General features: G+C 43.0%; 2 protein-coding genes across 2 annotated transcripts; both read left to right on the forward strand.

Annotated features, from left to right (window-relative positions):
- Positions 1 to 2,205: 2,205 nt before the first annotated feature.
- fnta (farnesyltransferase, CAAX box, subunit alpha) lies at positions 2,206 to 5,986 on the forward strand (the record flags this gene model as incomplete). The annotated part of the gene is made up of 9 exons (XM_079228676.1): positions 2,206 to 2,333; positions 2,807 to 2,892; positions 3,023 to 3,137; positions 3,502 to 3,606; positions 3,895 to 4,021; positions 4,226 to 4,374; positions 4,648 to 4,710; positions 4,897 to 5,089; positions 5,262 to 5,986. The coding sequence occupies 9 exons, from the start codon at positions 2,206 to 2,208 to the stop codon at positions 5,397 to 5,399; spliced, it is 1,104 nt and encodes a 367-aa protein (XP_079084802.1). The 3' UTR covers positions 5,400 to 5,986.
- A 6,747-nt stretch (positions 5,987 to 12,733) lies between these two features.
- Positions 12,734 to 13,522, forward strand: tmem271 (transmembrane protein 271; the record flags this gene model as incomplete). Its single annotated transcript, XM_079228329.1, has 1 exon — positions 12,734 to 13,522. One exon carries the CDS (start codon positions 12,734 to 12,736, stop codon positions 13,520 to 13,522), a length of 789 nt encoding a protein of 262 aa, XP_079084455.1.
- Between the last annotated feature and the right edge of the window lie 927 nt (positions 13,523 to 14,449).

Below are 14,449 nucleotides of genomic sequence, written 5' to 3' on the forward strand. Positions count from 1 at the left end.
GTTTTTTTTATATTTTAAATTTCTACATTGCATGACTACTGTCATATTCATGTATATGTTTAGTGCATGGCTGCATATCCTTACTAACTGTAGATGAGCAAATGGCACACTAACGCTACATTACTGTATCTAAAGACAATTCAATACAGCTTCTGGACGGGTCCAAAATGAATCCAACTGAATTAAATCTCAATTTATTCAGCAGGTTCTAAAAATGTAACTAAAATGTAAACGCTGAAACTCTCTGGTTGGTTGTTTCTTACAGCGATGCTCTCCAGGATTTATAGCTCACTCCTGTTTTTATTTATGTTTTGAAATCAAAAGTGATCTTTTGAACTGATGATTTGAGTGTCTTGTTCATCCAAGTATTAAAAAGTATATTACACATATCTTTTCTTCAGCTGAACTGAGTAAATATAAACTAAAATCATTGTTTTGTAGTTGAGTGCACCGGTTCCTTTCCTTTCATGCTGTAAACACACACTTGTGATGTGGAAACTACTCACCGAACGCAAGAATCAGGAAGGTACGTAAACTTAAGCAAATATGCGTCACAGCTTCCTGTGCTGAATTTAGCAACAATGAGACTGAAAGATTTTTTCAGTCAGTAAATGAAAATGCACCAGACATGATCCGTATGACCCCATTGTCATTTCCTTTTTAATACTGTGGTGCGTTCGCTCCTTTTGGTCATACAGTTATAGAGTAGTTTTCATGGCATACCCTTTCATTCAGATACTATACTGACTTTTTAAATAAAAGACTTAATTTTTATGGTAGCTATACATTTCTATGACTTTTGTTATACTATTTATTTATTTTTAACATTTTTTGGGTATATGCTATGGCATTTTTATGTCTTATGACTTAAAGCATTGTTTTGTATTACATAATATGGCACACCATACTATAATACTTGTTGACACTTTTTTTTTGTATACTAGTATGACATTTTTATTACATTGATGGCACACTATAGTGGAGTTTATATGGCAGTGGCAGAGGGGAGACGGCAGCAGGAGGTGGACTTACAGCGGCCCTTGTGGGAAGAGGTGGCAGAGTAGCAAAGAGGTGAAGAGGTGGCAAAGCACCCAAGGGCCCTGGATGTAGAAACTCCATTTCCATTCCAGTCGGCTGTGTCCTCTCAAGCTGAGATTATTTCACAAAAGGGCCAGAGGAGTGCGCCCTCTCAGACCAGGGAGGCAGAGAGACTCGAAACTGCCTGTCAGTGACTGCCTCCTCATCCCCTACATCCTGACCAGTGGCTGCCTCCTCATCCCCTGCACCCTGACCAGTGGCTGCCTCCTCATCCCCTGTTCCCTTAGCCCTCAACCCTCAGGAGGCCTCCAACGAGTCAGAGACTTTGTGGCATCTGGCATGGGAAATAGTGAAGAAGTTAAGCGCACAGGTCACACCGCTTGATGTATTCCAGATCAAGGAGCCGATTAGTTGTAGCACTTAGTTTTGACAACAAACACCACAATTAGTACAAAATCATAATTTTCTGTGTAATTGTAATATTTAACACTGGCTATTATCTCATGTTGTACAATGAAGGTATTATCTAAAAACATATATTGTGTTTTCAATAATAATCCAGGTTACGTATCCAGCACTTTTTACGCAAAGTAATCAAAGACACAGCTAAATATAACTAAATGTATGGATTAAATATACTCTCCTCATCCTGGCTCCGCTCTGCAGACAAGAAACAGTCCAATACGGTGGAAAAATACATATAAGTGCTAACACCAACAACTGTGCAAACAAAAATGACTTAGAAAACTATATTACTTGCATACAATCCTTCTATTGCCTTGGCTTTTATTTTTGACAGACTCGTACCTCCGCTCACCTGCCCTGCTGTACGTCTCTTCTCAAAGTAAAAAAAGAAAAAGGAATTGCAAAAAAAAATTAAATCAGCTCGTTATTTAAATTTGATTGTCTCGTATTTTCGTTTTTCGATTCAGACGAAAAAAACGGCTGTGCTTTTTCGTTTTGGGTTCCAAACAGAAAATGAAAAAAAAACATGGTATTTCTGTAATTTCGTTTTTTCAACTAAACTATGAAACAAACGATAAAATCGCACACGGACCGAGGCGCGGCTCATCTCTCATATTTCCCACTGCACTAAAAGGCATCTTTCCTCTACACCGGATATTACGTTTTCCTCTTTCCTCCAAGGATTAAGCTACAAAATTAGCGATGTCAGGTGTCGAGGAAATTACAAATGAATCTGTAGAAGTGAAAGAAGGCAAAGAGTTTGATGTAGAGGCTGAGGACCACCTCGGGGATGATTACTTCCTCGACCCGACTCGATATATATTTTACAGGTAATGTTTGGTTATGTTTTTGCATCAAAGTTCGAGTGGCTAGCTAACCAGCTGCTCTCATGGTAACACCGTCTGCCTTAAGTTTTAACGTGTAACGGTTTATATAACTTTTAGTTTAATGTCGGTGCGTTTCCTCAATCGTGTGCCATAATAACATTACCAGCAGTTTAACCGGATATAACTCCAAACATTAATTAATATCTGTATTGGAGCAGTGTTGTGATAATGCTGCTAGCTGCTAGCTAGTTGTTCCTCTACATTCACACCGGTCTGCAGTGCCAGTAGGGACATTTAAGAAACTAAGAAAAGCACAAATGAACTTTTCCCAAGCAACAATGACGATACCTTAGTGTTTCACTTGCAGTTACATGTTTGTTGTAAAGTAGGCTGCGTAAGAAGCTCGCTTCGTCATCTACCTTCAGGCACAAGATTAGATTAGCAGCCAAGAAACCCCCTGTGTGTTTGTCTTTCAGAGACAGAAAGGAGTGGGCTGATCTGGAGCCTGTTCCTCAGGACGATGGACCAAACCCTGTTGTGAAGATCGCCTACTCTGACAAGTGTAAGATTGTGTGGATTATTAGGGAGTGACACCATGGATGTGAAATGAGCCAAAAGTAGTTATAGTCAGAACTTTGATATTTCTAACGTACATGCATACATTTAACGTTTACTTGTATTTCTTCCAACAGTCTCGGACGTGTATGACTATTTCCGTGCACTCCTGAAGAACGATGAAAGAAGCGATCGGGCTTTCGCCTTGACAGCAGAAGCCATTGAGCTAAATGCTGCTAATTACACAGTTTGGTGAGCATGATGCATGTCTGGAAGATGGAAAACTCATGTTTACTCTGTAGTGGTGTCTCATTTCACTCGAAACAAAAACAACACTGACATCTTTTTGTTGTTTGGGTAAATAATGTTTTTTTTAGAGTTGATTTCGAAGTGTTGGTTTGGAGAAAAAGGATGCTGAGCTGTTGATCATAACATATGCACCTGCTCAGTATGACATTATATTATGCAAGTTATGTTTAGACAGAGCTGTCGCTTAATGATAAAGAAGTCCCACTCCCACGAGCTGTCAAACACGCACACAAACAAAGAAGTATACTTTTTGTTCACCTTTCAGTTCATCTGTTTAATGACAGTTCTTGCCTTCGGGTGTGTGCAGGCACTACAGGCGAGTGTTGCTGCAAGCCCTGTCGAAAGACCTGAGGGAGGAGATGAGGTACATCACTGCCATCATCGAGGAGCAACCCAAAAACTATCAAGTCTGGTGAGTGCTGGCAAATTCATGTCAGGGAACATGTTCAGGCAGCAGTTATTCAATATTGTTTAAGAAAAATATTCATTATCAGGGTAATGTATTTGTTTGTTTGAACGGGGTTTTGTCAACTTCTGTATGGTGAGCTTTTGATCAAATAGCATTTTATTTGTTATATAAAAGACAAGATTTGTAGGCTGTGGAGAAAGATGGTTGAAGCCAGGCATTTAAAAAAAGTGATTTTAAGTTTGACGAAAGCATATTGGACAATAAAACTAGTTTTCTAAATTCCCCTCGCAGGCATCACAGACGTATGGTGGTCGAGTGGTTGAATGACCCTTCGGAGGAATTGGAGTTCATTGCGGACATCCTCAGCCAAGATGCAAAGAACTACCACGCCTGGCAGCAGAGACAGTGGGTCATCCAGGTAGGTGTTTGAGCTCTTGAGGTCCAGTTTTCTGCCCGCAGTGAGCCACTCTGCCAGAACGAATCCTTTACTTAGTCATTTAGTTTGTTGATGCCGTTTGAGTCCCTCTGTGGTCAGTATTTGTGTCATCATCGCAGAGCCACCACTAAAAGCACTACGTGATTACATAAACATTGGAAACATTTTGTCTCGTTCGATCTGCAGGAGTACAAACTGTGGGACGACGAGCTGGAGTTTGTGGAGAGTCTTCTGGAAGAAGATGTGAGGAATAACTCTGCATGGAACCAGAGGCATTTTGTAATTTCTCACACTACAGGCTTCTCTGATCCAGCCATAGTGGAGCGAGAGATCCAGTGAGTACTTTCCCTAAAAGTCTGGACAATTTGGACAGAAAGTGAATTTGCATCTTTACATTTTTAGACTTCTTCCATAAATACCTTCCATTTAAAGTCAGTCTTTTAAAATAAATGCTTTCTTGAGTGTTGAAAATAACCTCCTGCCTTAACTTTTGATGTCCTATAAACAAGCTACGACTAAGAAAAGGTTTATTTTTATAATCCAGGCATTGTTCCTGCTTCAGTATGTGCAAACACGCATTAGACTGATCTTCCTCTCTCCTGTTTAAGGTATTGTCTGATCCAAATCAAGAAGGCTTCCCACAACGAAAGTGCATGGAACTATTTAAAAGGGTAAAATGTCACATAAGTATATCTAATCCCATCAAGGAGCAAAAATGTTTGCATTTTCTTTATATTTGGTCATACGGTTCAGGCTGCCTGTGTCATCCCCATTCAGACATTCGTAATACAAGACATGCTACAGAAGTAAAAAAAGCCCGTGGAGACTCAGTATCTTTTCTCTTTTTTTTCTCCAAGGATGCTTCAAGACCAAGGTCTGTCGTCTCCGCCAGGCCTGCTGGAGAGAGTCCTTGAGCTGAAGGAGACTCACTGTTCATCTTATCTTCTTGCATTTCTGTTTGATTGCTACGAGGACATCTTGGAGAACAGCAACAAAAAAGAGAATATGTCGGAAGGGGAACGAAAGGAAACGTTAAGAAAGGCTCTAGAAGTAAGAGCTTTTGTTGAAGGAAAAAATGCAACCGAAGAAATAGTTCCAACTTTGTGACGATGACTACGATGATGAAGGATGTTTAAACTTTGCTCTTATGGAATGTGTTGCTCGCCAATAAATCTGTGAGAGATCTTTATTCTTTCGCTCTTATCTCTCCCCCTCTGTGCAGATTTGTCAACTCTTGGCACAGGAGAAGGACACCATCCGTAAGGAGTACTGGCGGTTTTTGGGACGTTCCTTAAAGAACAAATGCAGTGGCCCATCTGACCCCATGGTGGATGATCCTGAACCAGCTAACCTGAGTTAAACCACAAGAGGCTCGCACCATGTCCACTCCGACCCGGCTTCGTCAGCTGAACCATGCAGTTTCTTAAAATGGGACTAAATAACTACACTTAATCTGTGGATTTGGAAATAATTGAGCTAGTTCATCTTCATCTTTACATTCATGAAAGTGGCCGCTCTCACATGGGTTGAGTCTGAATACATCTGTCTTGTTTTGAGCCTATAAATCTGCATTTGACAGCAGGCCCTGTAGAGCCTCCTGATAAACTCCCTGTTGGTGTTTCTTCACGCACACCGACTTATATTACATGTCTGATGGATGGTAGACACACATCTTATGTGTACGGTTTATCTGTTTAGAGAAAGGAGTTTTCTGACATCATGTTGTATTATGAGTTGGATTTGTCGTAATTCTTACGTTTTCCAAATAACAGATATTTTTGAATGGACTCATTGACTATAAATGCAGCATAGTGTGCATGTAAAAGCACAGCTCATTGACTCATGGAACCTGTCTGACGGTTATAGCGTATGTGAACGTGTAATGGAAGGCAATAGAAAGCATCCTGAAGCATAAAAATAAAACGTTCTTGTAATACCAGGAGTGGTTTGTGAAACTATTCATCGGCGATAATAAAGCAGACGAGAGATGAGCTGCAGTGGAACCGATCAATGAGTCACAACATCATAGCGTCCGTTCTCCTGAATCTATATCAGTTGCTCTAAATGAGCCACTTTCTTGCTATTGGGCCGAGTTTCTTCTGTTTGGTCCTCTGAGCTGAGCTGCCAGGAGAAAAGTGAAATACCGACGAGGCCGTGCGCTCAGAGCTCATGCATTGACTCACAGCCTCGTGTCCTGGACTCCCTTGGAGCTGGAAAATGGATTTACTCCACTAGATGCAGCTGTTTCTACTTCTGCCGACACTACAACACAATCCATCCCTCCAGTTTCCCACCAAGCAGTTGGTCTGCCAGCAGTGTGTAATTACAGCTTCTCTTCATACTCGAAGTTAGAGTGCTTGCTTTTCTCTGCTTTTCCTCCTCGGTATGGAGGGACACTGATTGGCAAGATCACGTCAGCAGCAGCGGTGACATGACTGAGCCGCGTGACGCTGATGATTCCAGGCCAAAAGGCAAATGAGAGGATGAGTTGAGTCAAATATGCTGGCCAACGCTGTCCTTTAATGTCGCAGTTTATATGTAACTCTATGAATGAGTGTGAATCAGCTACTTTGATGGATAGGAGATTAAAAAACAAATCAGGCAACATGACAAGCTGCCAGGAGAATATGAATGTTGGCCACACTTTCAATTTATTAAACAAAGCGGATCAGGTACCTGCTGCATCGCTTCCAGCGACGCTTGGAGGACAAGGCTCCCCGGTGGGTAAACCCAGGCCGAAAAAACAAAAGGAGTCCCAGACACTTTGTAATTAAAATACTAATTAAACCCAGCACAAGTCCAAACAAATCACCCAGGTTGCCTTGCAATCTGCAGGCTATGGGAAGTTATTAAATACAGACGAAGAAGACAGCCAGTAATCTGTCTTCTGTTCTGCTGTCCGTATGTGATTTGTGAGAGTTATCATTTTAAGATGCATGCGCAGACACGGTTGATTAACAGGAGGCCAGCGTATCAGTGTAGAGTCCTGGACCTGATCCAGGAGCTCGGTTCTGAGACATCTGTCTCTTCTAAATGGGGAGAAAAAAGAGGAAGCTAATCCTGTGTGGGACTCTGCAGCCTCTTCGCTTATCATTGCAGCAGCCACACATTTCATTTGTTACTCTGAGACACGTCGATACGGGAAGCAAACAACACGATTTTTGAGGGGGAATATTTTTGCATAAATACTGTATTTGTAATGTAATTTAATACAGAAAACAGAGAAGACCTCGGTTGAAAGGAACCTTCACAGTTGGCAAAGACACGAAAGAATACAATGCCCTACTGTGACAATTCAAACATCGGTAAAACATCAGTTGTAAGGCAAAAGGTTTTTACATTGTTAGCAAAAATACCCAGAGTACACTGCAGCCGAACACTCCTAAAAATTATTGGAAATTCATATTTTATTTACAATCAGTTTCACTGGAAATGAATGCAAACCTTTCACACAGAAAAAAAGCCCAACAAGTAAATTATAACGCAAAAAGTGTGCCATACAATTAAATTACAGGCACATTAAATACTAAGTAACAGAAAAGCAGTGTTTATATTTACAGCAGTTCGGTTCTTGTTTGTTTGAACACTAAACAGAAGCACATTGAAATAAAGGAACTGCCAACAACGTGTGCTTAAAGGACACAGCTGTTAGTGTTCAGTATTATTCTTGATGTCAACAAAACCCCTAAAAGCCAACAATGAATTGATTGTACTAACAAGAAGTGTGTGAGCGTCTTCATCCTGATATTCCTCTGCACCATTGTTGTCGATACGCAACACATCAACGTGTGAGCCGTTACACTGGCGGACATGTTGCTCCATCACCATGAAGATGGGCCCCCGTGGCTGAAAATAGTCCACAGGAAATACACTTTTGCATAATTTAGTCATGTTTGAGTAATACATGTTAAAATCTACAGCGCCCAGCTGTTTAGGGAAAATATAAAAAGGCATTCTTTAAATGTCTGGCTCCTTTTGTAAGGAAGAACCAATGGGCTGGAGGCTGAGGGCCACAGACAGGAAGGTAGGAAGGGAAGTGGAACGTTAATGAGACGAAGACTAAAATATTGTTGGTTGTCTTCATGCAAGATTATCTGGCCATAAGAAAAATATAACATTACATCTTTGTTGCAGTCAAAGTGGCATACATGCAAATACAGCAAATACATGGATATCAATACAACCAAATACTACTATTACTACTACAATCAATACAACCAAATACTATGATTAATCTTCTTGAAGACGTAGTAGAACGATCCCAGTGATACTGAATGTGGGAGGTTTGTACTCAAAGCCTGAAGGATGATTTATAACCGACTTCAGTTTGGTTTTAAAACAACAAAATGAACTGAGTGGGATGTTGAAGGAACAGACCTCGATCCCACATTTACTGTTGTTAATCTTTGTGCCCTTTACTCTTTAAAAAATATGGTCGGCCAGAAGTTCTTTGATTAAAAGTCGCTCCGTGGAACCCAATTGAAAATATTCATAGTTGAGCGATTAAGTCCATTATTAGATAGTGCAAATTAAAATGACCAGGGAATGAGTTTAAAGTTCAGTTGACCTTTTGATTGAGATCACGAGGCGACAGCATCAATATGAAGGTGTTTAGTTTCAGACTGAACGAGTCCTCTGAGCTCTACTTCTTTGTACTGCGCCCAATACTTTGTTTCAGTATTAAAGTGTTTTTTTTCTGTTAAAACAAATCTACAACGATTGATTGTTTCCTACTAACTGTAATTCCTTCATTGTTCAAAGAGCATGAACATTTATTTTTTCCAGACTCAGTCAAAAAGTAGCTGTTCAAGGGAAACCTCCAGATATATGAAGTAGTTCAGGGAAGACGTATTTATGGAGGCCGACCCCGGACTTTAGCATAGCACTAATTCTCTCGACAAAAAAACAATGGGATTATTAAAGTAGATTTGGGGATTATTGCAGAAAATTGACAGAAGTATAAATCTAACGCTATAAACTAACGACCTTACAATCGCACAAACACGAGCATCCAACAAGTCGGTGTGATGACGTTCGTCGTCTCATTTAAGCTCTTGTTAGCAACACAGTTAGCAACTGCCTTCATGAAGACACTTAACACTTCAATACTCCAGAAAGGGGAATTTACTGACGTAATAAAACGTTAAAATCTCTCAGGTGGGAATGTGACTTCATTCCCTGCTCAGGGAGACGTCGCTCCACTGTGTCTTTACACAGTAAATATGTTTGCTGCCATATTAATGCTCTGGAATGTAGAGCATTTAGAGTCTAAATGTTGCATTCAGCTCCCATAAAGCCACTTGGCCACTTGGGGGCAGCAGAGTGAGCTCAAAACTCAACAAAACCTCAAATAAAATGACTGCTAGCAAGATCAACAAACTAGAAACCAGTTGCTCTCATTCAGCAGAGAGTTCTGTTTCTGGCTCAACTGGTGCATCACGTCCACGTTGCTCTCCTTGTAGTTCTGGTTTGTTCTCAGAAACATCTCACCAACTGTTTGCTGAAAGCAGCAACCTGTTAGCTAAAAGAGGCTCTGCAAAGCTGAAGGAACTGCAAAGGGAAGTGATTTGTTTTTACGGTGTTTGTCACAACAAAATATTGACTAGTGCAGTTTTAAATAATACTCTGTTGCCCTTTCACCACCTTGCTCCTCTGTTTATTTCCCTCACAGTCCGGCCCATCTGACAGTCCCGACCCTCGTCTTATCCTGCTGCGCAGGTCCTCCGCCTCTATATTGATTCCATATACAGAGTCCATTCCTCTTTGAGATAAACATTGTTTGAGTCCCTCCCAGTTCCAGCCAACAACAAAGGAGGCTGCTTAAGATGCATTAATATTTATAGACCAACAGGATTTTACAGGCTGACCTGTCACCGCTGTTGTAACTGCCGCCGTAAAACTGCATCTCGGATGCCGAAGCGGTCCCAGCTGATTCTTGGCACAGATGAAGGGCCCTAAACACACACACACACACAATGTGATGATTTTTTTTTAAAGCATGCTCTTGAGGGAGAAAGGGTGATTTTACCACAATGTGGGAGCTCTGAATAGGTTATCATTCAGAGCAGAGTACTGTGTGTGTGTGTGTCTTAACTATTAGGATGGGAATTACTTTGCTCTTCAGTTGCAGCATCGGCATGTATTTGCGCATGACAGGTAGAGTGTCTGTGTCATGGAGGTGAGCAGGTCTCTCCTCGTGACCTGAAGAAAGGCTGCTTACAACTTCTGCTTCAGCAAATTTGCAGGACAATTGAATTCAATAGTTTCCCCTAAGAGTAGAGCCTGAGTGCTCCCACTGTGTTAACTGAAGCCATTTTCTGAGCTGGACTGGTCCAGGTTTATTTGTATAGCTCTTAATCACAGTTACAGTCTCAGAAGGCTTCACAACGCCCACATTATGGAACAACACATGTGAGGATCGGGTTGAATCTGCTGATCAGCAGAAGTGTGGACATTATACAATACTGTAACAGAAGGCTGTGTTCTTGTTTTCCTGCTGAAGCCTGGTGTGTAGGTCAAAAGATGTGAGGCCGTCTCACTGTTGCTGGTTGATGGTGTTGACATCCTCAGTGCTGCCAGAATCACACACACACACACACACACACACACACACACACACACACACACACACACACACACACACAGCCAGCAAGCAGGACCGCCAATCAATCAACCACTCAGCAGATCATCAACACATCGTTCAAAGCACCTTCTTTAACTGCAAACCTATGCAAAGTAGCAATGACCTAATTAGAGCTCTCTCTCTCACTCACACACACACACACACGCACACACACACACACACACACACACACACACATGCACTCACACACACACACACACACACACACACACACGCACTTACTGGCAGCTGTACTGGTACAATCAATGAGGTGGCTCATTGTGATGAATGGGTGGGGGAGGACTTTCCCTGGTGTTATTCTCTCACCTGCGTCCGTCCAACATTTGGTTCATTAAGTCAAAAAGTCGTGCTTGTCCTCTGAAAGTTTTCGCGTCCGAAGTAAATTAATTGGAAACAAATCAAATCCAACAAGCTGCAACAATGCGGTCACACCAATGTGATCATTTTACCCTTGAACTTCTCTCAGGTGGTTGCCTGCCTTCTGAGGCTTCTCAGTTTCGGAAACTTATTTTGTAATTTTTATTAATGTTTGATGGATTGCCATAACATTTTTTGGACGGACTAGAGATTATTAAATGACTTTGCTTACTTGCTTACTAGTTAATATGCACTTTTTTCCATTTACCTTTTCAACATTTCATGAATTTATTACATCCTATGTTGTATTGATATGCGTGTGTGACCATGATAACCATTATACCTGCTAAACATCTACACATTAGCATCGTCATCGTGAGCCTGCTGCTGCTAGCATTTAGCTCAGAGCACTGCTTCACCTTTAACCTTATCCAGCATGAAGTCAATCCAAAAGATGAACATAAGCACTACACAAGCACGGCCTCCATGCTCTACCTTTAGCCCACGTCTGTTATAGACATCGCTGCATCCACTTCGGATGAGAGATTTCTCAGTAATCTTCTCTCTCTGCTCCTTTCCTTGTTTCTCTCTGATTGTCTGTGGCACGTGACCCCCACGAACACCAAGGTCATCCGGGCACTTATATAGTTACACCTACAAACGGGTAATAAAATCTGTGAGAGGTGTATATAGTTTTCTGTAGTGTGTTTTCTGGGGAGGTTGGCTGAGAGGAAAAGATGTAGAGGAGTCCAGTCAGCTGCCATCTCGCTTCATGTTTCAGCACCACGGACAGCGCTGCTCTATTATTAATGCTTGTGTTTCTGATTTCCAGAAAGGTCCAGCGGACAAGCAACAATCCATGAGAGCATTATAGGCCAGCATGACGTTGACACATCGCAGTAGCATATATTGTCAATAAAAAATGAGTTTAAAAAAACTCAGTATATCCAGCTTTTATTTGCAGGAAAACAGTTTAGCACCAGTACTAATCAACTTCATTGACTCACAGCTACTGCTACCAAACCGATTTTACGACATTGCTTGGGGCTTCGAAGGGTTGTGAAGAAACTAATGTTCCTGAAAGCAGTGATGTCTGCCCCTGCTGCCGTCTGTTTTCTCGATCACCGACCCAAAAGTCGTTTACCCACCTTTCCATCTAACACCGCGGGGCCGCGCAGACACGCGCTGGGAGTGTTGCGCTGATTGGAGGGCCCGTGGGTCATCGGTCATTGGTCCACGGGACCCTCGAGCGTCTCCGGGCTCGAGCAGCCGCCTCCCTTCTCTGCCACAAAAACGCCACACAGCATTCAATCTGACGGACTCGGCGGACTGCGGGACGAGGCTCTCTCTCTCCAGGAGGAGGGCAGGGGGTGGGGGGGAGGACAAAACTTTTGGTTTCAGGAGAGTGCCTCCAGAGTCTGATGGGCGGTTAGGTGATCTGGGGGTAAAGTGATCATTGCCCGCGTATGGATTACCGATAAGTGCACAATAGGAGCGCGCTCGCGGCATTAGTTATTTATATATTCCCGTAAAGCGGCGGGGATGAGAGAGAGACGCCACAGAGGCGAGGATCGCCCGCTCTGAACCGGAGGAGTCACCGGCAGATGATGTCCCGACGCGAGAGTGCTTCCAGAGGAGACGAAGGAGGATGAAGACGGGGGGAGAGGGGTCGAGAGCGGCAGAGGTGGAATATAATGAAGTTGAGTGGGAAAGGACTGTGCACCGTCTTCTCCAGCACCCTCCTCTTCGTGTGCGCCCTCAGCGAAGTTGTCGTTGGATTAAGATGCGTCTCGTTGGGATCTACCGTGAGAGCGCATTTCCACCTCGGCGGCGCGGCCGGGGCTTTCTACTCCGGGCTGCTTCTGGGCATCGGGCAGGTGCTGCTGGGCTCCGCGCTGCTCTTTTGCATGGAGAAGCCCGGCTGCAGGAATTTCTTTCTCCTCGGGGTCGTGGTGTTCTTGTTGGGGGTCCTCACCGCCTTCTCCGGCGCGGTGGTGGACGGGGACACGGCTTCCCTGGTGGAGAGGAAGTACATGCACTACTGCTTCCACGCGCTGGTCGCGAACCCTGCCTGCGAGCAGCTGAGGGAGTACCAGCGGAGTCTGGTGGTCTCCACCGTGCTCAGCACCTTGGAGTGCCTCCTCGGGCTGCTCAACCTGGTGGTCATCAAGAGGTACAAAGCCGCGCAGTTCTCCAGGAGCCGGCGGTCTCAGAGGCAGCGCGCCGGGGCCATGCTCTTCAGCGAGGAGCGGGACTGCTCCGGGGACTTCCAGCCGGTGTCTTACATCAACCTGGGTGCTTTTAACGTGCTGGACGAGACAGGGGCAGAAGTGCAGTGCGGGGGACACCCGTCCATCGAGCTGCCGGGATACTCACCCACGGACCCGGAGCTCAACCATTGCTTCCCGTTCTCCTTCCCGCTCCCCAGCGAGCTGCCCCCCGCATACGAAGACATTTTCCCCCCTGAGGCATGCAACACATAGCCGCTCTGGAGCCACACAATCAATGACTTTGTGCTTAAACAATTCTCTTCTTCTTCTTATTCTTCTCTCCCCTCAAACAAGAGCAGTAAGTTACACAGTAGGGCAGCAGCAGTGGATTTGAGTTCACATGGTTTTCTTCTCATTCTGGTATTTTCTTAGTGATCAGCAGTCAGACAGGTGAGCAGACAGTGCAGGAAGATCCAGGCCCATGAACGCAACAGCTTGCTCTATAACAAAAGCAGAGTTTGTGTTTTGAATGTTTGCTGTTGACATTTTTACTTGTGAATAAAACGTGTATTTAACCTCATCTGACGTCATGAAGCTGCTGCAATAGCTTTGGGAAAATCCTGTCGGTGAAAACTTGATTTTCAAGGTTTCAACCGACTTCTTCCAATTTGTATGGGGCTGTGTAGTTAATCAATTTAACCTTTCGGTTTTGTAATAATCAGGAGCCTTGAAGCAACATGTTTTCTAATCATCGTCATAGAGGAAAATACCTGGAACACATATTTGGTGCTATAATATTAACAACACTTTGAAGGGCACTTTAAAGGAACACTGCAGCGGTTTATTATTTTTGTTTTATAACGTTGGGGAACTCACAATTTAAAAAAAGATAATAAAAAATGTAATTAGCAGAGGTAAGTGTGGGTAAAGCCTACATTTCCCACAGTGCAACAGGATAACATTGTTCACAAAACTATCCTTGTCTGTCAGGGAGACGTTTTTTTCATACTTTGCAGAGTTCCTTCCTGAGCGTCAGAGGACATTATGAAGGCCTCACGGTCAGGGTGAGTAGGCTAATAGCACTCATGACTCAAGTAAAGACAACTTTAAAAAGTGTGAATTGGTGAAGTTGGACTTAAAGCTCCAGTTTTGTCGTAATTATTTAACATAACAAAGATAGGCACATACAGAGAAATAAAG

Source organism: Taurulus bubalis (genome assembly GCF_910589615.1).
Source record: "Taurulus bubalis genome assembly, chromosome: 13".
NCBI lineage: Eukaryota > Metazoa > Chordata > Actinopteri > Perciformes > Cottidae > Taurulus > Taurulus bubalis.